Raw genomic sequence first — 22,779 nt, 5'->3', positions numbered from 1 at the left:
TAGAACATACAATTTTAAACAACTTTAAAATGTAGTTTTATTATCAAATATGCTTCATTCTCTTGTTATCCTTTACTGAAGGCACATCATTGCACTACTGGTAGCTACTAGTTACCACTAGTTAGTCAATCACAAGGGACAAATGTATGCAGGCACCAATCACCAGCTAGCTCCCATTAATGTAGAATATGTGTGTATTCATTTTTAACAATGGATAACAAGGGAACAAAGCACATTTGAAAAGGGAAGTGCTTTTAAAAGTGTCTTAAAATTGCATGCTCTATCTGATTCTTGCAAGTTTAATTTTTACTTTCCTATTCCTTTAACCCCTTAATGACCGAGGACGTGCAGGGTACGTCCTCAAAAAAAAGGCAGTTAACGCCTGAGGACGTACCCTGCACGTCCTCGGTGTGGAAAGCAGCTGGAAGCGATCCTGCTCGGAGGTTGGCGGGCGGGCGGGCGCGTGCACGGGGCGGGAGCGGGTGGGAACCGCTACACTACGGAAAATATTGTTAGGAAAAAATGCCCAAATCTTGTTTGTGCAAAACCACAAAAAGAGATTGTGGAGGAGTGGGGGGTTGGTTTTGTGTGGGGGGAAGCTACACTACAGAAAATTTTAATAAAAATTAAAAAAAAAACATGTTTTCTTCTAAACTGGATACTGGCAGACAGCTGTCAGTACCCAAGATGGCGCAGATTCTAAATACCAAAAAGCAACGCCAAAGCCATATATGTCTGCTATTTCCGAACAAAGGGGAACCCAGAGAAGCATTTACAACCATTTGTGCCATAACTGCACAAGCTGTTTGTAAATGATTTCAGTGAGAAACCTAAAATTGTGAAAAATGTAATGTTTTTTTTTTAATTTGATCGCATTTGGCGGTGAAATGGTGGCATGAAATATACCAAAATGGGCCTAGATCAATACTTGGGGTTGTCTACTACACTACACTAAAGCTAAAATTACCCCAAAAAGCTCCCTACATGCTCCCTAATTAACCCCTTCACTGCTGGGCATAATACACGTGTGGTGCGCAGTGGCATTTAGTGGCCTTCTAATTACCAAAAAGCAACACCAAAGCCATATAAGTCTGCTATTTCTCAACAAAGGGGATCCCAGAGAAGAATTTACAACCATTTGTGCCATAATTGCACAAGCTGTTTGTAAATAATTTCAGTGAGAAACCTAAAGTTTGTGAAAAAATTTGTGAAAAAGTGAACAATTTTTTTTATTTGATCGCATTTGGCGGTGAAATGGTGGCATGAAATATACCAAAATTGGCCTAGATCAATACTTTGGGATGTCTACTAAAAAAAAATATATACATGTCAAGGGATATTCAGGTATTCCTGAAAGATATCAGTGTTCTAATGTAACTAGCGCTAATTTTGAAAAAAAATGTTTTTTATGGCCCTATAACTTGCAAAAAAAGCAAAGAACATGTAAACATTGGGCATTTCTAAACTCAGGACAAAATTTAGAAACTATTTAGCATGGATGTTTTTTGGTGGTTGTAGATGTGTAACAGATTTTGGGGGTCAAAGTTAGAAAAAGTGTATTTCTTTTCAATTTTTCCTCATATTTTATAATTTTTTATAGTAAATTATAAGATATGATGAAAATAATGGTATCTTTAGAAAGTCCATTTCATGGCGAGAAAAACGGTATATAATATGTGTGGGTACAGTAAATGAGTAAGAGGAAAATTACAGCTAAACACAAACACCGCAAAAATGTAAAAATAGCCTTGGTCCCAAACGGACAGAAAATGGAAAAGTGCTGTGGTCATTAAGGGGTTAAACTTATTCTTTTATACATCTAATTTCTGTGCACTGCATTTTTGATAAAACACTAACTAGTATACAACACTTTTTTGTTTCATTCATGATTCAGATAGAGTATGCACTTTTAAACAACTTTCCAATCTACTTATTTTATCTAATTTGCTTTTTTTTCTTTGTGTTCGTTTAAAAAAATAATATCTACAGGTAGGCTAAGGCTTAGAATCAGGAAGGGAGCTAGCAGATGATTGGTGGCTGCACATATATGCCTCTTTTCATTGGCTTAGCAATGTGTTCAGCTAGCTCACTCCAATTAGTTAATTGCTGCACCTTTAACAAAGGATATAAAGGTAATACAGCAAAATTGATTGAATGTATGCTCTGGTTGCATTTTTCATTACCTTCCCGCCAGGATGGTCATGTTTTTGTTCATAATTACTTTCTATTTAGCTTACAAATGATTAAAACAAAGAACAAATACATCACAGTACACAGTCACATACATACATATACACACTCATTTTCCATACCACACATACTTGTCGGTTGAATTAGTGCAATGTGGTGTTACTTATGCAGTGTCAGTAATACCATTGTATTGCATCAACCATTTTACTGTATCCACACAATCCCATATTACCACACATACTAATCGGTTGAATTAACGCAATGTGGTTTCACTCTTGCAACGTCACTAACACCACTGTGTTATTATTTTTACTTACCGCACACACACTTTCACTCTCACATGCACTTTAATTTTAAAAATGTAGTAACCCCTTTGTTGCATAGCTAAGCAGCGGCTGGCTTTACTTTCCAGTTGTTTACTGCGTCTGTTTGTTCTGAAGCAGTTTTTTTATAGTTGTATTATTTATTTATTTTTATTAAAAAAAAAAAAGCAGAGAAAAAATCCTGCCAAGAAGGGCCCTGTCTCCTCAAAATGCAGCCACAGACCCTACACTGGTTGCACAAGTAGAAAATTAAAAGATAGGATTTGGGAACATCTAACATCAATTGATAAAATTCCACCGAAAGCAAAACATTTTTGTCAGCACCCAAATTTTTTTCCATGCTATATATTTTCTGCCTTCTAATAGAAGAGGGGGGGGGGGTTGTTAAGAAAACATTTGGCCAGGAAAGCACAGTGAATTTTAAGTGGTATTTGAATCTAGGGGTTATAGGTAAAGAAGCAAATACAGTGGATATAAAAAGTCTAATTTCAAAAAACTCCAGCCACCATGATAGTTAAAAGACCTTTATTTTCTTATCCTGGGTCCAAACATACAACGTTTCAAGCCAATATGGCTCTTAGTCATGACTAAGAGCCATATTGGCTTGAAACGTTGTATGTTTGGACCCAGGATAAGAAAATAAAGGTCTTTTAACTATCATGGTGGCTGGAGTTTTTTGAAATTGGTGATTGTGCTGAGGACTTGGCAAGTCTGTTGCTCCGTGCCCCACAAGAGAAGATTCAGGTGTGCTGTTTTCCACTTTTTTGAATTTGATATAAAAAGTCTACACACCCCTGTTAAAATGTCAGGTTTCTGTGATGTAAAACATGAGACAAAGATAAATCATTTCAGAACTTTTTCCACCTTCAATGTGACCTATAAACTGTACAACTCAATTGAAAAACAAACTGAAATCTTTTAGGTAAAGGGAAATAAAAATAAAATAATATGGTTGCATAAGTGTGAACACCCTTAAACTAATACTTTTTTGAAGCACCTTTTGATTTTATTACAGCACTCAGTCTTTTTAGGTATGAGTTTTTCAGCATGGCACATTTTGACTTGGCAAGATTTGCCCACTCTTCTTTGCAAAAACACTCTAAATCTGTCAGAATGCGAGGGCATCTCCTGTGTGCAGCCTTCTTCAGATCACCCCACATATTTTGAATTGGATTCAGGTCTGGGCTCTGGCTGGGCCATCCCAAAACTTTAATCTTCTTCTGCTGAAGCCATTCCTTTGTTGAATTGGATGTATGCTTTGGGTCGTTGTCATGCTGAAAGATGAAGTTCCTCTTCATGTTCAGCTTTCTAGCAGAAGCCTGAAGGTTTTGTGCCAATATTGTCTGGTATTTGGAACTGTTCATTATTCCCTCTACCTTGACTAAGTCCCCAGTTCCAGCTGAAGAAAAACAGCCCCAAAGCATGATGCTGACACCACCATGCTTCACTGTGGGTATGGTGTTCTTTTGGTGATATGCAGTGTTGTTTTTGCACCAAACATATCTTTTGGAATTATGGCCAAAAAGTTCAACTTTGGTTTCATCAGACCAGAACACCTTTTGCAACATGCTTTTGGGAAACTTCAGATGTTTTTTTGCAAAATTTCACTGGGCTTGGATGTTTTTATTTGTAAGAAAAGGCTTCCGTCTTGCCACTCTACCCCATAGCCCAGACATATGAAGAATACGGGCGATTGTTGTCACATGTACCACACAGCCAGTACTTGCCAGATATTCCTGCAGCTCCTTTAATGTTGCTGTAGGCCTCTTGGCAGCCTCCCAGACCAGTTTTCTTCTCGTCTTTTCATCAATTTTGGAGGGACATCCAGTTCTTGGTAATGTCACTGTTGCACCATATTTTCTTCACTTGATGATGACTGTCTTCACTGTGTTCCATGGTATATCTAATACCTTGGAAATTCTTTTGTACTCTTCTCCTGACTGATACCTTTTAACAATGAGATCCCTATGATGCTTTAGAAGCTCTCTGCGGACCATGGCTTTTGCTGTAGGATGCGACTAACAAAATGTCAGGAAAGACCTACTAGAACAGCTGAACTTTATTTGGGGTTAATCAGAGGCACTTTAAATGATGATAGGTGTGTACTGACTCCTATTTAACATAATTTTGAATGTGATTGCTTAATTCTGAACACAGCTACATCCCCAGTTATAAAAGGGTGTTCACACTTATGCAACCATATTATTTTATTTTTTTATTTTTATTTCCCTTTACCTAAAAGATTTCAATTTGTTTTTCAATTGAGTTGTACAGTTTATAGGTCACATTAAAGGTGGAAAAAGTTCTGAAATGATTTATCTTTGTATTATTTTTTTACATCACAGAAACCTGACATTTTAACAGGGGTGTGTAGACTTTTTATATCCACTGTAAATGATAAAACATATGTGTGAAACTCTTTCTTTTGTTACACATCTGTATGTGATCTCTGGTATTTTAATAATTTTAAAAATTTCTTTAAGGATTATGTGGTATTTTGCCAATATACAACATAAGCGATTACATATAATCCGGGCATCTCAATAATATAAGGAGCATTATATTGTATTGACCCAGTATGTAAAGCACTAACTTAGGATATGATATAAATCCCCCTGAAGTTCTATTCTTCGTTTCTATAAAAGAGTTACTCTAATTATATGATTTACATCTCTGTATTAAGTATTTTAGATAGAATGCATTATGTTAAAAAACAAATTATATTGACTTCCGGTGGGCGGGGCAACTTGATGGCAGCATGAAGTTGGAGCTCTGCAGTGGAGACTCTCACTAATCTGCTTATTAATTTTTATTTGGCACAACCCCAAGCGTATATCCTTAGTAGTTCGGCTACTCTGACCAGTTGGAGTCATTTGATATCCCTGAAGACAGCTGGAGAGTAAACAACAACTCTCACGCACAGAAGGCATTGAAATAGCAGGCTAAAATGGCGGAGTACATACAACAAGTCCTCGAAGAACTGACTGCTATTTTACCTTGTTTAGATGCCTTGATTTCCTCCTGCGCAACCCTGTATAAAGAAGTGCAAACAGTTGCAAAGGTTACTTCACTGAAGTCGCACACATCAGATCCTATACGCACTATCCTTAAAACAGCAAGGACTGTCACGTGTTTAACTATTCCGGTTTATGTGTAGTGTGATAGGAGCGCCTAAAGGTGGATTCCTGCTGCTAAAAAAGTTCTTCCCTCAAAGAGAACTAAATGGTGGATAAGAGGAAAAAATGGGGTTTATTTAGCAGTGCTAATAAAAGCTTGGAAATGATGATACCAATCTAACTAATGTATTATACAATCTTGTTTATTTAAAAATTCTTATAACACATAAAAACAACAGCAAATGCTATTCCTAATTAATAAAGGGACGTCTCCCTTACACAACACTTATAAAAGCAGACTAGAACCATATATTGATAAACCCTAGAATTCCCGGTATAAAAGAATTAATTCTATAGATAACATATGGTAAGCAACAAACTGGTGACTTGAATATTTAAAAGGCACAAATGTATCAATCTTAATATATTAAAAGCTAATAGATTCAGCGCTAATGTTCACATTTAATCAACTGTAATTAGAGGGTGAGCGTAACGGCTTCGATACATCTGTGATCAGAAATTTAGCGTAACAGCTTTGCAGTTCTTTGGTAACAAATAAGGTTATAAAGTTACACAGTTAATCTCCTTGGACATATAATGGGCTCAGGTGTGCTGGATAGTTAAAAGGCAAAAAACAGCCGTTATTCTGATTTTGGTGCCAAAACAATCGTGGTTAATGGAAATGGTTAATTTAGCATATGAATACCTTGATGTCTTTAAAGTTCAGTTTGCGTGATTTAAAAACCGCAGTGCAAATTAGTGTACAGGTACCTTAATCTGTCCTGGTTGCAACCGCTGATATTCTTCACTGTGAGGGATTCACAGACTTTTAGATCCTGGTGCTTCTGATAAGTCACCTGACCTTCTCTTTGATTCAGAGGTCAGTGGTGATGATCAGTTCTGGTGATGTAGTTATCCTTTTTTGTTTTCCTTTCTTCTTATAGCCCAAATATTACTTTCATCTGGGTTCCCTCAGACTTCTTGAGGTTTGAAGAAATCTTTGGTCAGTGTTTAGCAGTAACACCGTGTTCCCTGAAGTTACCAAAGGTAGATTTTAACTTGCAGGGTCAGGAGAAAAGTTTAAAGTTGCAGGGTCACACAGCTTTGTGACAGTGGTAAATGAAGTTTAGTAGAGTGTAGCAGGTCCCATTCAACGCGTTTCACCCTTCTGGGCTTTATCAAGAATGCTTATCCTGCTAGCTTCTGGCTTTTTAAAGGTATGAATGTGTTTTGATTGGTTCCTTCATTTCCTTTTGATTTCTATCAACACCTGTGTGGCTTCCAATGTAAAGGTGGACTTTATTTAAGTTGGCAATGATTGTTTCTGTGTTGTTATTTAGTTACTTCATACACAAGGAAGAGAACATCATTTCTGCTGTATTAGCATTTACACAATTCAACTTATATATTTCAATTCTAAAGTGCCTTTATTAAAAAATATACATTTAGATCGTGCAAACTTAAAATCACCTAAACTAAAACGAAAATATAAGAATCAGAATCATCATTCCCATATCTAGAATTATTGTTAGTGGCTAAAAATTAACAATATATGCATATTCCTTTTCAACAAATGATAGTAAGTTCAACAATTTATAAATTTAAAAATGGTAATGATTGTTTCTGTGTTGTTATTTAGTTACTTCATACACAAGGAAGAAAACTTATCATTTCTGCTTTATTAGCATTCACACAATTCAACTTATATATTTCAATTCTAAAGTGCCTTTATTAAATAATATACATTTAGATTGTGCGAACTTAAAATCAGCTAAACTAAAACGAAAATATAAGAATCAGATTCATCATTCCCATATCTAGAATTATTGTTAGTGGCTAAAAATTAACGATATATACATATTCCTTTTCAACAAAGGATAGTAAGTTCAACAATTTATAAATTTAAAAATGGGCGTACAATTAAATCAGAAATTTTCAATCCCATAACTAGAATTATTGCTAATGGGTAAAAATAAGGCTTATTCAATTAATTTATTGATTTTAGGGGGATAAAAAATTCCTTTTTAATTACTAGAAAAAAGAATTTATATAGGGCTTGTACTATCTTTGCCCAAGGTAAATTGAAATTTTATTGCTTGCTTCATGTATGTGAGTATTTTCTATATAAGTGGCTGATTTAACCCGGAAAGGGTTAGCATATTATAAGAGATTTTTATAAGAAGGGGGAAATGTCTATCTCAGAGTTCAAGCCTCCAGGTTGGAGGGTATTCATTAGGTATATAATTTCAGCTTCTGCCTTTAGGAGTTTATTTTCCCAGTTTTCCCCTCTCCAGTCGGGGTGAACTTTTTTAATTCCCCAATATTTAAAATCTTTAAGGTTGTTGTTGTGTACTTCCCTAAAGTGGCGATAGATATAAGGGTCAATTGCCCCTATCTATGCAAGAGAGGTGCTCCCTTATCCTTTCACGGAGCATTCTGGTTGTTTCTCCTATGTAAATTTTTTACATGAACATTGAATGGTGTAAATAACACCCTTATCTTGACATCTAATTGTGTCTCTTATTTTGAAAGTAAAGTTTCCACTTTTTGATTTTAAAATCTTTTGCTTACTACTAAATTTGCAGGCCCGGCATCTAAAACAGGGGAAAAAAAACATTTAAAGGATTTCCATCTAGGCACCTTTGAGTGTCTTTCTTCTTTATGCTTTTCAATTGACTGGGAGCTAGTAGGCTCTTCAAATTCTGTGCTTTTCTATATATTATTTTTGGGTTTTCCCCCACTTTTCCCCCTATGATGGTATCAGTTTGTACTAAGTGCCAATGTTTTTTTAAAACTCTTTGGATGTTTAGGTTGTCATGACTGAACTCAGTTATAAAGGGCACATTAATTTCATCACGATTTTCTTTGATATCTTTTGTTTTATATTCTAAGAGGTCCCTCCTTACTTTCTTATCTACCTCTTGTTTAGCTTCATTGATTACTTCTGGACTATATTCTCTTTCTAAGAATTTCCTTTCTAAGATCTTTATTTGATCCTGATAATCTGTCATTCTTGAGCAATTCCGTTTAATTCTTAAATATTGCCCTTTAGGGACATTGTCTTTCCACTTTTTCATGTGGCAGCTGTTATAATGGATTAGATTATTGGCATCCACCTTTTTAAAATGTGTTTTAGTTATTAATTGGTTTTCTACATTTTCGATATCTAAGTCCAAGAAGGTGATTTGGCTTTTGCTATAGTTACTGGTAAAGGATAGTCCCATTTCATTTTTATTCATATCTGTCAGAATAGTGTTTAGATCAGTTTCACTACCCCCCCCATATAAAGAACAGGTCATCTATGTATCTGCTATAGAGCACAAGATCCGCGCCCAGACTATGCCTAGGGAAGAAACCTTCCTCCCAATATCCCATAAAGAGATTGGGTCTGATGGCAATCTCAAATACCCTAGATAGGGACAACAAACTATGTATGGAACAAAAGAAATTCATAGAGGATGGAATAAAATTCATCCTAGGCCATAATTATTTCTCATTTGAGGACAAATTTTACATTCAAAAGAAGGGAACAGCTATGGGCACAAGATTCGCGCCCAGCTATGCCAATCTCTTTATGGGATATTGGGAGGAAGGTTTGTTCCCTAGGCATAGTCTGGGCGTGGATCTTGTGCTCTAAAGCAGATACATACAGGGAGTGCAGAATTATTAGGCAAATGAGTATTTTGACCACATCATCCTCTTTATGCATGTTGCCTTACTCCAAGCTGTATAGGCTCGAAAGCCTACTACCAATTAAGCATATTAGGTGATGTGCATCTCTGTAATAAGAAGGGGTGTGGTCTAATGACATCAACACCCTATATCAGGTGTGCATAATTATTAGGCAACTACCTTTCCTTTGGCAAAATGGGTCAAAAGAAGGACTTGACAGGCTCAGAAAAGTAAAAAATAGTGAGATATCTTGCAGAGGGATGCAGCACTCTTAAAATTGCAAAGCTTCTGAAGCGTGATCATCGAACAATCAAGCGTTTCATTCAAAATAGTCAACAGGGTCGCAAGAAGCGTGTGGAAAAACCAAGGCGCAAAATAACTGCCCATGAACTGAGAAAAGTCAAGCGTGCAGCTGCCAAGATGCCACTTGCCACCAGTTTGGCCATATTTCAGAGCTGCAACATCACTGGAGTGCCCAAAAGCACAAGGTGTGCAATACTCAGAGACATGGCCAAGGTAAGAAAGGCTGAAAGACGACCACCACTGAACAAGACACACAAGCTGAAACGTCAAGACTGGGCCAAGAAATATCTCAAGACTGATTTTTCTAAGGTTTTATGGACTGATGAAATGAGAGTGAGTCTTGATGGGCCAGATGGATGGGCCCGTGGCTGGATTGGTAAAGGGCAGAGAGCTCCAGTCCGACTCAGACGCCAGCAAGGTGGAGGTGGAGTACTGGTTTGGGCTGGTATCATCAAAGATGAGCTTGTGGGGCCTTTTCGGGTTGAGGATGGAGTCAAGCTCAACTCCCAGTCCTACTGCCAGTTTCTGGAAGACACCTTCTTCAAGCAGTGGTACAGGAAGAAATCTGCATCCTTCAAGAAAAACATGATTTTGATGCAGGACAATGCTCCATCACACGCGTCCAAGTACTCCACAGCGTGGCTGGCAAGAAAGGGTATAAAAGAAGAAAATCTAATGACATGGCCTCCTTGTTCACCTGATCTGAACCCCATTGAGAACCTGTGGTCCATCATCAAATGTGAGATTTACAAGGAGGGAAAACAGTACACCTCTCTGAACAGTGTCTGGGAGGCTGTGGTTGCTGCTGCACGCAATGTTGATTGTGAACAGATCAAAACACTGACAGAATCCATGGATGGCAGGCTTTTGAGTGTCCTTGCAAAGAAAGGTGGCTATATTGGTCACTGATTTGTTTTTGTTTTGTTTTTGAATGTCAGAAATGTATATTTGTGAATGTTGAGATGTTATATTGGTTTCACTGGTAAAAATAAATAATTGAAATGGGTATATATTTGTTTTTTGTTAAGTTGCCTAATAATTATGCACAGTAATAGTCATCTGCACACACAGATATCCCCCTAAAATAGCTATAACTAAAAACAAACTAAAAACTACTTCCAAAACTATTCAGCTTTGATATTAATGAGTTTTTTGGGTTCATTGAGAACATGGTTGTTGTTCAATAATAAAATTTATCCTCAAAAATACAACTTGCCTAATAATTCTGCACTCCCTGTAGATGACCTGTTCTTTATATGGGGGGGGGGGGTTAGTGAAACTGATCTAAACACTATTCTGACAGATATGAATAAAAATGAAATGGGACTATCCTTTACCAGTAACTATAGCAAAAGCCAAATCACCTTCTTGGACTTAGATATCGAAATTGTAGAAAACCAATTAATAACTAAAACACATTTTAAAAAGGTGGATGCCAATAATCTAATCCATTATAACAGCTGCCACATGAAAAAGTGGAAAGACAATGTCCCTAAAGGGCAATATTTAAGAATTAAACGGAAATGCTCAAGAAAGACAGATTATCAGGATCAAATAAAGATCTTAGAAAGGAAATTCTTAGAAAGAGAATATATTCCAGAAGTAATCAACGAAGCTAAACAAGAAGTAGATAAGAAAGTAAGGAGGGACCTCTTAGAATATAAAACAAAAGATATCAAAGAAAATCGTGATGAAATTAATGTGCCCTTTATAACTGAGTTCAGTCATGACAACCTAAACATCCAAAGAGTTTTAAAAAAACATTGGCACTTAGTACAAACTGATCCCATCATAGGGGGAAAAGTGGGGGAAAACCCAAAAATAATATATAGGAAAGCACAGAATTTGAAGAGCCTACTAGCTCCCAGTCAATTGAAAAGCATAAAGAAGAAAGACACTCAAAGGTGCCTAGATGGAAATCCTTTAAATGTTTTTTTCCCCTGTTTTAGATGCCGGGCCTGCAAATTTAGTAGTAAGCAAAAGATTTTAAAATCAAAAAGTGGAAACTTTACTTTCAAAATAAGGGACACAATTAGATGTCAAGATAAAGGCGTTATTTACGCCATTCAATGTTCATGTAAAAAAATGTACATAGGAGAAACAACCAGAATGCTCTGTGAAAGGATAAGGGAGCACCTCTCTTGCATAGATAGGGGCAATTGACCCTTATATCTATCGCCACTTTAGGGAAGTACACAACAACAACCTTAAAGATTTTAAATATTGGGGAATTAAAAAAGTTCACCCTGACTGGAGAGGGGGAAACTGGGAAAATAAACTCCTAAAGGCAGAAGCTGAAATTATATACCTAATGAATACCCTCCAACCTGGAGGCTTGAATTCTGAGATAGACATTTCCCCCTTCTTATAAAAATCTCTTATAATATGCTAACACTTTCCGGGTTAAATCAGCCACATATATAGAAAATACTCACATACATGAAGCAAGCAATAAAATTTCAATTTACCTTGGGCAAAGATAGTACAAGCCCTATATAAATTCTTTTTTCAAGTAATTAAAAATGATTTTTTTATCAACCTAAAATCAATAAATTAATTGATTAAGCCTTATTTTTACCCATTAGCAATAATTCTAGTTATGGGATTGAAAATTTCTGATTTAATTGTACGCCCATTTTTAAATTTATAAATTGTTGAACTTACTATCCTTTGTTGAAAAGGAATATGAATATATCATTAATTTCTAGCCACTAACAATAATTCTAGATATGGGAATGATGAATCTGATTCTTATATTTTCGTTTAATTTTAGGTGATTTTAAGTTCGCACAATCTAAATGTATATTATTTAATAAAGGCACTTTAGCATTGAAATATATAAGTTGAATTGTGTGAATGTTAATAAAGCAGAAATGATAAGTTCTCTTCCTTGTGTATGAAGTAACTAAATAACAACACAGAAACAATCATTACCAACTTAAATAAAGTCCACCTTTACATTGGAAGCCACACAGGTGTTGATAGAAATCAAAAGAAAATGAAGGAACCAATCAAAAAACATTCATACCTTAAAAAAGCCAGAAGCTAGCAGGATAAGCATTCTTGATAAAGCCCAGAAGGGTGAAACGCGTTGAATGGGACCTGCTACACTCTACTAAACTTCATTTACCACTGTCACAAAGCTGTGTGACCCTCCAACTTTAAACTTTTCTCCTGACCCTGCAAGTTAAAATCTACCTTTGGTAACTTCAGGGAACGCGGTTTTACTGCTAAACACTGACCAAAGATTTCTTCAAACCTCAAGAAGTCTGAGGGAAACCAGATGAAAGTAATATTTGGGCTATAAGAAGAAAGGAAAACAAAAAAGGATAACTACATCACCAGAACAGATCATCACCCCTGACCTCTGAATCAAAGAGAAGGTCAGGTGACTTATCAGAAGCACCAGGATCTAACAGTCTGTGAATCCCTCACAGTGAAGAATATCAGTGGTTGCAACCAGGACAGATTAAGGTACCTCTACACTAATTTGCACTGCGGTTTTTAAATCACGCAAACTGAACTTTAAAGACATCAAGGTACTCATATGCTAAATTAACCATTTCCATTAACCACGATTGTTTTGGCACCAAAATCAGAATAACGGCTGTTTTTTGCCTTTTAACAATCCAACACACCTGAGCCAATTATATGTCCAAGGAGATTAACTGTGTAACTTTATAACGGTATTTGTTACCAAAGAACTGCAAAGCTGTTACGCTAAATTTCTAATCACAGTTGTATCAAAGCCGTTACGCTCACCCTCTAATTACAGTTGATTAAATGTGAACATTAGCGCTGAATCTATTAGCTTTTAATATATTAAGATTGATACATTTGTGCCTTTTAAATATTCAAGTCACCAATTTGTTGCTTACCATATGTTATCTATAGAATTAATTCTTTTATACCTGGAATTCTAGGGTTTATCAATATATGGTTCTAGTCTGCTTTTATAAGTGTTGTATAAGGGAGATGTCCCTTTATTAATTAGGAATAGCATTTGCTGTTGTTTTTATGTGTTATAAGAATTTTTAAATAAACAAGATTGTATAATACATTAGTTAGATTGGTATCATCATTTCCAAGCTTTTATTAGCGCTGCTAAATTAACCCCATTTTTTCCTTTTAACTCTTTCTGTGCCAGTTGTGAAGGGGGACAACTCTCTGGAGACTACAATGAATTACAATGCTGGCAAAGGCTACGAACCAGGTATTGAATCTACTCCGGATCAGTGGAACTTACCTCGACCACCATTGGAGGGGCAGGCACTGCATCAAATGCGGGAAAGCCGACAGTTGTCGTGAAAGAACAGCTTGTGCCAACATCACCAACATTAGATCAGATGCAGGATCATTCGGATGAAGGGGCTGGATACATCGTGCAGCGCACAACTTACATAACCACAGAAACTGCCTTGATCGAGGAATACCAGCAGGACAGTGTTATCTACTCTGGATCCAAGATTCTGGTATTTTTATTACATGGGGTGTTGGTCTGGATCAAAGGTTTTTGTTCCAACAGCATGAGTCTCACTCGCAGGGGAAAGGGAGTCAGCTGAATTATCAGAACTGCCGTGAGCCAATGATTCTGTTGTCATTTGTTCTTAAATATTTCCTATAATGTTATTGCTATCATGGTGATGACAGCTTCTGTTTAGGTCTGACCATATATGTTTTTATTCCATCATGGACCATTAATATTGCTCATTAAGACTCTGTATCTCATTAACTCTTGTCACTCTTACATACTTGAACCTTGGCTATTGCCCCATGCTTTGACTCATATATACCGCCATAAAACTCAGCCTATAATTGTTTTATAATCCATATTGAAAGCAACTTAATATGAAGTACTTACTTGTTTTTGTTTTTGCTATGTTATCATGTTTGTGCCTGTTTTCCTTTGGCTATAATACCCTTCATACTACAGGACAATTTTGATTTACATCATAGCCTTAATAATACTCTGCAATTAGTATAAATTGATAGGTACTAGTATCTTTAGTCACTCCCAGGGCAGTATACCTTATCGTATGACCTACACACTCTACATCATATTCTGTCATGGAAAAAGAGTCTTATCATTTGTGTGCATTTATAGCCCTGGTGTCCATCCACTTTTAGGTTTTTTTTTAGAACATCTGAAAAACCTAATTTGGTAGCTATGGTTTCAATTTTATACCTACACCCATGTCTACTGATAGTATATAGCAGCACACTAATGATCCCCACTGGCAACTATAAAACGAAGCGGTAAGAGCAATGTTAGAACTCACTTTGCTACTAGATGGCCATGATCTCCTTTTCTCTTTCAGTATTTACCTGCAAGACAGAATCTTGAACTTACTCAATTCTAATTCTCTACCACACCTCTAGTGTCACACTGCGGGGCTTTTTTTTCCTTTTTTTTTTTTTTTGGTTTTAAATGGTTGTTTGCTTGTTTGTTAGTTTGTTTGTGTGTTTGTTTAATGGAAAAAAATCAGGTGACCTCATTGTGGGTTGTCCCTATATTTTAATTTTCTTTATATGTTAAAAGCATTACTTCCACTCATAAAGCATTTGCTACCATACATTGAAAAAGTGCGTCCCATAGCTATGCAAACTTTGAATTATGTAGAACTGTATATGTCTCCTATGTTTTAATAATCTGTACATTTAATGGATCCACCGCTCTACATGTTGTAATAACTCATCCTGTAATGTTATCTACTTACCAAAATGTGCATTTGACCTATCTGCTGTTCTATGCTCTCCATTAATTTATGTATTGTGACTATATTTGCTTTTGTATTGCACCTGTGTTCCTTGAATAAAAAAGAATTAAAAAAAATATATATATTGATTTGGACTATAATACCTAGGGCATTCTAACTCTAATGATATGTTTTCCTAGAATTTTGAATATTTGATTTTTAGTTTGGTTGCTAATATATTATAATATATATATTATAATATTATTTTGTATCTTTTAAGTGTTTCAATACAAATGTTAATATGTATATGGACATAAGGTGAGAACAAGACTTTTGAAAGCATGATATACGTCAGAAGGAGGGAGGGGCAATCACACTATGGGCCAGATTACAAGTGGAGCGTACCAGCTACACAATATGCACAGAGCTAGCAGAGGTATATAACCTAATATACCAACCTCATAGGTACCAGCTACATAAGGTGCCCTGCACAGATCTAGCAGAGTGATATAGCCTAATATACTGTACAATACTAGTGTTATTATGATTAGTTCATGGACATTCAAATGTAACGAATAAATCCAAACTAATTTAGATTTATTTGTTACAAATGCATTCAGATTTGTTTAATTTCGTTGCTAGGGTAATTCGGAAATTCAAATCGATCCGAAGCTCTGAATTTGACAAATTTGTTTGAATTTTGATTTGCAACGAAATGCACATGTCTATTGAGCAGAGGCAGAGGAAGGCAGGCAGGCAAAGGTCCGGTAACAAGGTAGTACTCACAATACAGCAGATAAAGTAGCCAGCAACGGAACTAGTCCAACAAATAGGCCCCGAATCTCAAAAATGCTGGGCGGATATAGGCTGGCTGACGTCATCAGCGAGGGGTGGCCATGAATGCGCGTCACATTGCTAAGCAATGAGAGGCTACGGAAAAGAATCCAGTAAGCCATAGCGGAGCGGCTCATCAAGCCGTGACAATGCTCCCCCTCAAGGACCCCTCCTGGGGCCAAGACGAGGTTTGTCGGGAAAAGTTCTGTGAAAGGTCTTAAGCAGCACAGGAGCATGAACATGATGAGCAGGTTCCCAAGACCATTCAGAAATTTGATACCCCTTCCAGTGGATAATATAGTACAACTGTTACCCCACAATTTAGAGTCCAGAATCTGACCTACCTCATACTCAGGATTACCATCAACTAGAAAAGATGGAGGTGATGAGATTTTGCTGGAGAATCTATTTCGGACAACAAGTTTCAGAAGGGACACATGAAAGATCAGGTGAACCTTAAGGGTCTTTGGGAGAGCCACTCGATAAGCAGCAGAACACACCCGGGATACAACCCAGAAAGGACCAATATAATGAGGACCCAATTTAGCACAAGGTTGTTAGAGACGAAGGAATTTGGTAGAGATCCATACTTTCTCCCAACTTCGATAATCAGCATGATCAGCAGCTGGAACGCCAGTAGTAGAAGTAGATTCAGGAAAAGTTCTGGGGTTGAATCCATAAGCAGCCTTCAAAGGAGAGGAGTTGAAACAGGACTTATGAGCCAGTTCAGCAAGAGGTAATAGTTGTGTCCAATCGGATTGATGATGGTCACTATAGTGTCTGAGTAAGGTCTCAAGACATTGATTCACTCGCTCTGTCTGGCATTTAGATTGAGGGTGATAAGAAGTTGATAAAGAGATAGTAGTACCCAATTGTTTACAGAGGGACCTCCAGAAGTGAGAAACACATTGATCTCCCCTGTCTGAGACTATGTCTAGAGAAAACCCATGTAATTGGGCGTTATGAAGAATGAATAATTCAGAAAGTCTTTGAGCAGTGGGTAAACCAGGGAAAGGAACAAAGTGAGCTGACTTGGATATACTATCTACCACAACTCAGATAGTATTATTGCCAGTGGATGAAGGTAAGTCAGTGATGAAATCAATGGAGATATGGGTCCAAGGTTAATGTGGGACAGGCAAAGGTTGCAGTAAACCAGTAGGCAAATGTCGAGAAGCTTTATAAGATGCACAAGAGGTACAAGCGGAGACATATTCTTTAACATATTTTTTCATGGAAGGTCACCAGACATGTTTTTTAAGCTTACAAACAGTGTTGTTTATTCCAGGATGACCGCCAAGAACGTTATCATGAGCCCATCGTAGCATCTTGAGCAAAGGTTGTTAGGTACGACCAGACGAAGGAGTACATGATGGAGGTATATTAGACTGGGCTGATTGAAGTTCTTGGAGAGTAGAAGTAGATATCTGAGCGATAATTGTCAGAGGAGGAGCATAGTATCAGGTACTTGTTGTACAGAAGTAGTGGATAGAAACTGACTTGATAGAGTGTCTGATTTGATATTCTTAGTTCCAGGAATATAGGATAGGACATTATTAAATCGGGAGAAATATAAAGACCCTCTAGCCTGTCTAGAATTAAGACGTTTTGCAGTTTGGAGAAATAAAAGATTCTTGTGATCAGTCAGAATGGTAAAAGGTAGATCTGTACCTTCAAGCCAATGTCTCCATTCATCCAAAGCCATTTTGATGGTGAGAAGTTCTTTGTTTCCAACATTGTAATTTAATTCGGCAGGACTGACTCTTTGGAGAAAAAACCCACAGGGTGGATTTTTCCAGAGACAGCATTGCATTGAGATAGCACTGCTCCTGCCACTAAAGAGGAAGCGTCCACTTCTAAAATGAATTGAAGATTTATTTCTCGATGACAGACTATAAGTGAGGAAGAAAAGCCTACCTTGAGTCTTTGAAGAACTGATTTGACATGAAGGAGATGATCTTGCATGGTCTTAGAAAATATAAGTATATCATCAAGATAGATAACGAACTGGTTCAAGTAATCTCTGAAGACTTCATTAATTACATGTTGAAAGACGGTTGGGGCATTACAAAGCCCGAAAGGAATAAATTGATATCCGTAGTGCCCAAATCTGGTATTAAATGTGGTTTTCCATTCATCCCCTTTGCAAACTCTTATAAGGTTATAAGCACCTTGAAGATCAAGCTTAGAGAAAATTGTGACTCCTTGAAGATAGTCAAAAAGTTCAGGAATGAGTGGTAGAAGATAACTGTTTTTGACAGTTATTTGATTTAGGGCTTGATAATCAATACATGGTAAAAAAAAAAAAACAACTCCAATGGGTGAGGAGGAGGGACAAATGAACCCTCTAGCAAGATTATCCTTAATATATTTATCCATAGTGATAGTTTCTTGACAGGACAGAGGATAAGTCCTACCTCTAGGAAGAGAAGCTCCAGGCAGAAGATCAATAGGACAGTCAAATGCCCGGGGGAGAGAGGCACTTAGCCTCCTTTTTAGAGAATACATCCAAAAAGCAAAGATATTAGGTAGATTATCTGGCAAATCTTTCATAGCAATAGTGGATAGCGTAGTTCCAGGTACGTTTAGAAGGCAAGGGTCAGACTGGTGAGAGGACACATCAGACATAGCAGTAGAAATAATAAAAGGTTTGGAAATACTATGTAAACAATGACTGAAACAAGTAGCTCTCCAGGAAATAAGTTCGCCCTGGGACCAGGAGAATACTGGATTGTGGATCCGTAACCAGGGGAGACAATTTTTTGGACAGAGTAATACGATTCTTGCTTAATCATTACTATTTTCTGTTTGATGGGAGCTACTATTTCCAGAGGCATGGAACAGCTATGGGGGGACAAGTTTGCCCCCTCCTATGCCAACCTTTTTATGGGTTGGTGGAAGCTGTTCAACGTTTATGGAGATAGTAACCCATACAAGAATCGGATAAAATTCTATCATCGATATATAGACAATTTGATTTTTATTTGGAATGGTTCATTCTCAGAAGTAAAATATTTCATAAAGTACTTGAATTTGAACACAGTAGGTTTGTAGTTCACCTATACGGTTAATCCTAAAGAGACATCTTATTTGGATGTGACTCTAATAGGTGACACTATGAATGGCAAGATCCAAGTGAATTGTACCGCAAACCACTGTAGTTGATTACGTTTCTCCATGCCAAAAGCTTACATCCTAAGTACACAAGCTTTGGTATAATTAAAGGGAATACATACGGTTAAAAAGAAATTGTTCAGAGACTGATACCTTTGCAAAGAAATTCAAAAGTTAAAAGAAAGATTCTTGGAGAGAGGATATAACAGGGAGGTTATAGATAGAGCTGTTACACAGGTAGCAGATTTGGACAGAAAGGATCTGTTAACTGACAATAAAAAGCAAAAGAGAAGACACAACAAAAAAAGCCCATGCTCATAACTAACGACAGAAGTCAGTATGGGCAGATTACAAATATAATGAGGAAACACTTATCTATTCTTAAAGGAGATAAAACTTTAGACATAGCCAATTTAATTGATTACCAAATCCGCAAACCCCTAGAACGAAACTCTTGAAAGAAGATTAGGGGACCCATACTCCCTAATAATGCTGATGCTACTCCAGAGGTTGACCTTAAGATTTTGAAATGTATTGGCTCTCCAGGTTTCAATTAAAAAAAAAAAAAGGTACAGATGGTGTCTGGAAGTTTTGTTGCCATGTATTTTAAGGTGAGAAATATTGTGAAGCAAATTGATCCTAAATATAGTAACTTTGTAGTAAGTGATATTCTTTCTGATACCAATGGTCTTCTTTAATTCAGGACCTTAATAGTTATGTCAACACTTTTTCAAGTTTAAATTAGGTCAATACTTTGGTTAGGAACATTTTTTATCCCAACCCATTTTTTCTCAACAGACTGGGAAGGAGCAAACCCAATTTTCCTGGCTGGGCCTCTTATCCAAATCAGTCTCCATTTAATCAACACAATTAACTTTTCAGAACCCTTCAGCTTCCTTATTCTTTCCCTCCCATTCCATACCTTGAAATTCCAAAAGGTTCATGCGCAAGACAAAGATCTAATTTTCTGACAGGTAATTGTTCCATGTTTAAAAGAATATGATATCAGAACTAATTATTTTTGCTCTCCTTCTTCTAACCAACTTCTTTTATGTTTTATTCATTATTCTTTCTCCTTTTTCTTCTACTTTCATTGCAAAATGGGTTAAATGGGTTATGAATGAACCTGGTATTGATTTAGCTCATTCCGTTAGAGGATCAGTAGCCTCTAAAGCATTTTTAAAACCTGCATCTTTACAACAAATTCTTGCTAATACTTTTGGGTCTCTTTATATTTTTATTTTTAACATTTTGATGTTTATTGTATTTTATCTCTTTAAAAAGCTGCAGTTTGAGTAGTCAACGAACGAAAGCTATGCAGAATATTTTCTCTGTGTCTTTGTTAAAATCTAGGTTATATCTTCACAAGCTAGGATAAATGAATTTTTTTAAAAATGTATGGTTTAACTATATACCCCCAAGTCACACACTGTTTGAAAGAACAGGCAACATTCTTTCAGACAGTGGTTCTTTGGGGTTTTAGGCCTTTAAATGATCTAGGATCAAGGGGGGGGGGGGTTAATTAACCCACATCCAGCTTCCCTTTTCTCTTATTAACAGCCCCTCACTTAAAGGGACACTGAACCCAATTTTTTTCTTTCGTGATTCAGATAGAGCATGCAATTTTAAGCGACTTTCTAATTTACTCCTGTTATCAATTTTTCTTCTTTCTCTTGCTATCTTTATTTGAAAAAGTAGGACTCTAGACAGCACTTTTTTATTGGTGGATGAATTTTTCCACCAATCAGCAAGAACAACCCAGGTTGTTCACCAAAAATGGGCCGGCATCTAAACTTACATTCTTACATTTCAAATAAAGATACCAAGAGAATGAAGAAAATTTGCTAATAGGAGTAAATTAGAAAGTTGCTTAACCTCTTAAGGACAAGGCCATTTTTCAATGTATTTGCCTTAAGGACCAGGGCTATTTTTACATTTCTGCAGTGTTTGTGTTTAGCCTTAATTTTCCTCTTACTCATTTACTGTACCCACATATTATATACCGTTTTTCTCAACATTAAATGGATATTCTAAAGATACCATTATTTTCATCATATTTTATAATTTACCATAAAAAAATATATAAAATATGAGGAAAAAATGGAACAAAACACACTTTTTCTGACTTTGACCCCCAAAATCTGTTACACATCTACAACCATCAAAAAACACCCATGCTAAATAGTTTCTAAATTTTGTTCTGAGTTTAAAAATACCCAATTTTTACATGTTCTTTGCTTTTTTTGCAAGTTATAGGGCAATAAATACAAGTAGTACTTTGCTATTTCCAAACCATTTTTTTTCTCCAAATTAGCTATAGTTACATTGGAACACTAATATCTGTCAGGAATCCATGAATATCCCTTGACATGAATATATTTTTTTAGTAGACAACCCAAAGTATTGCTCTAAGCCCATTTTGCTATATTTCATGCCACCATTTTACCGCCAAATGCGATCAAATAAAAAAAAGCGTTCACTTTTTCACAAACTGTTTCACAAACTTTAGGTTTCTCACTGAAATTATTTACAAACAACTTGTGCAATTATGGCACAAATGGTTGTAAATGCTTCTCTGGGATCCCCTTTTCTCAGAAATAGCAGACATTTATGACTGTGGCATTACTTTTTGGTAATTAGAAGGCCGCTAAATGCTGCTGCGCACCACACTTGTATTAGACCCAGCAGTGAAGGGGTTAATTAGGTAGCTTGTAGGGTTAATTTTAGCTTTAGGGTAGTGTAGTAGACAACCCAAAGTATTGATCTAGGCCCACAGCAATACCTTGAAAGCGACTGGAAGAGATCAGGATCGCTTCCAGACTCTTTAAACCCTAACGCCGTACAGGGTATATTGCTGGTCTTTAAAGACCAGTTTGTGTGTGACGCACCCTGTACAACATGCGTCGTTAAGGGCTTAAAATGTCGTGCTCTATCTAAATCACAAAAGAAAAAATATGGGTTCAGTGTCCCTTTGGTTTATTTTAGAACATATTCTAACTAGTCTGCATTTTTCTTAAATGATCATTAATGATATACATGATTAGAATCTAATTTTGCCTTTTCAAGATATATGTTATAACCACAATAGGAAATAACTTTAAAAAAATACTCTATTCATTAACTAGGAATCTTAAAGGGACATAATACTCATATGCTAAATCACTTGAAACTGATGCAGTATAACTGTAAAAAGCTGACAGGAAAATATCACCTGAGCATCTCTATGTAAAAAAGGAAGATATTTTACCTCACAATTTCCTCAGCTCAGCAGAGTAAGTTCTGTGTAAAAAGTTATACTCAGCTGCTCCCAGCTGCAGGTAAAAAAATTTAAAAAAATGAAGAAATGAACAGCAGCCAATCAGCATCAGCAGTGCTGAGGTCATGAACTCTTACTGTGATCTCATGAGATTTGACTTAACTCTCATGAGATTTCATAGTAAGCTTCCTTTACCTGATTGCTGAAATAAGATGAGAGTGCACGATGCTAGTCCCTTCAGATGTCCCAGGACAGACACACTAAAATGCTGCTTA

At 36.5% G+C, this 22,779-nt stretch overlaps 1 protein-coding gene across 1 annotated transcript in view; it reads right to left on the bottom strand.

Annotated features, from left to right (window-relative positions):
• LOC128659509 (gamma-crystallin-3-like) overlaps window positions 1-16,376 on the bottom strand; it is a 32,374-nt gene extending 15,998 nt beyond the window's left edge. Inside the window, exon 1 of the mRNA XM_053713119.1 lies at window positions 16,087-16,376. Within this exon, the coding sequence (XP_053569094.1) occupies window positions 16,087-16,376 (290 nt within the window). The remainder of the gene's footprint in view (window positions 1-16,086) is intronic.
• Between the last annotated feature and the right edge of the window lie 6,403 nt (window positions 16,377-22,779).

The sequence above is a fragment of the Bombina bombina genome, chromosome 1, assembly GCF_027579735.1.
Source record: "Bombina bombina isolate aBomBom1 chromosome 1, aBomBom1.pri, whole genome shotgun sequence".
Lineage (NCBI taxonomy): Eukaryota > Metazoa > Chordata > Amphibia > Anura > Bombinatoridae > Bombina > Bombina bombina.
Note: the sequence above shows the minus strand (reverse complement) of the source record. Positions and strands in the feature narration are given on the sequence as shown.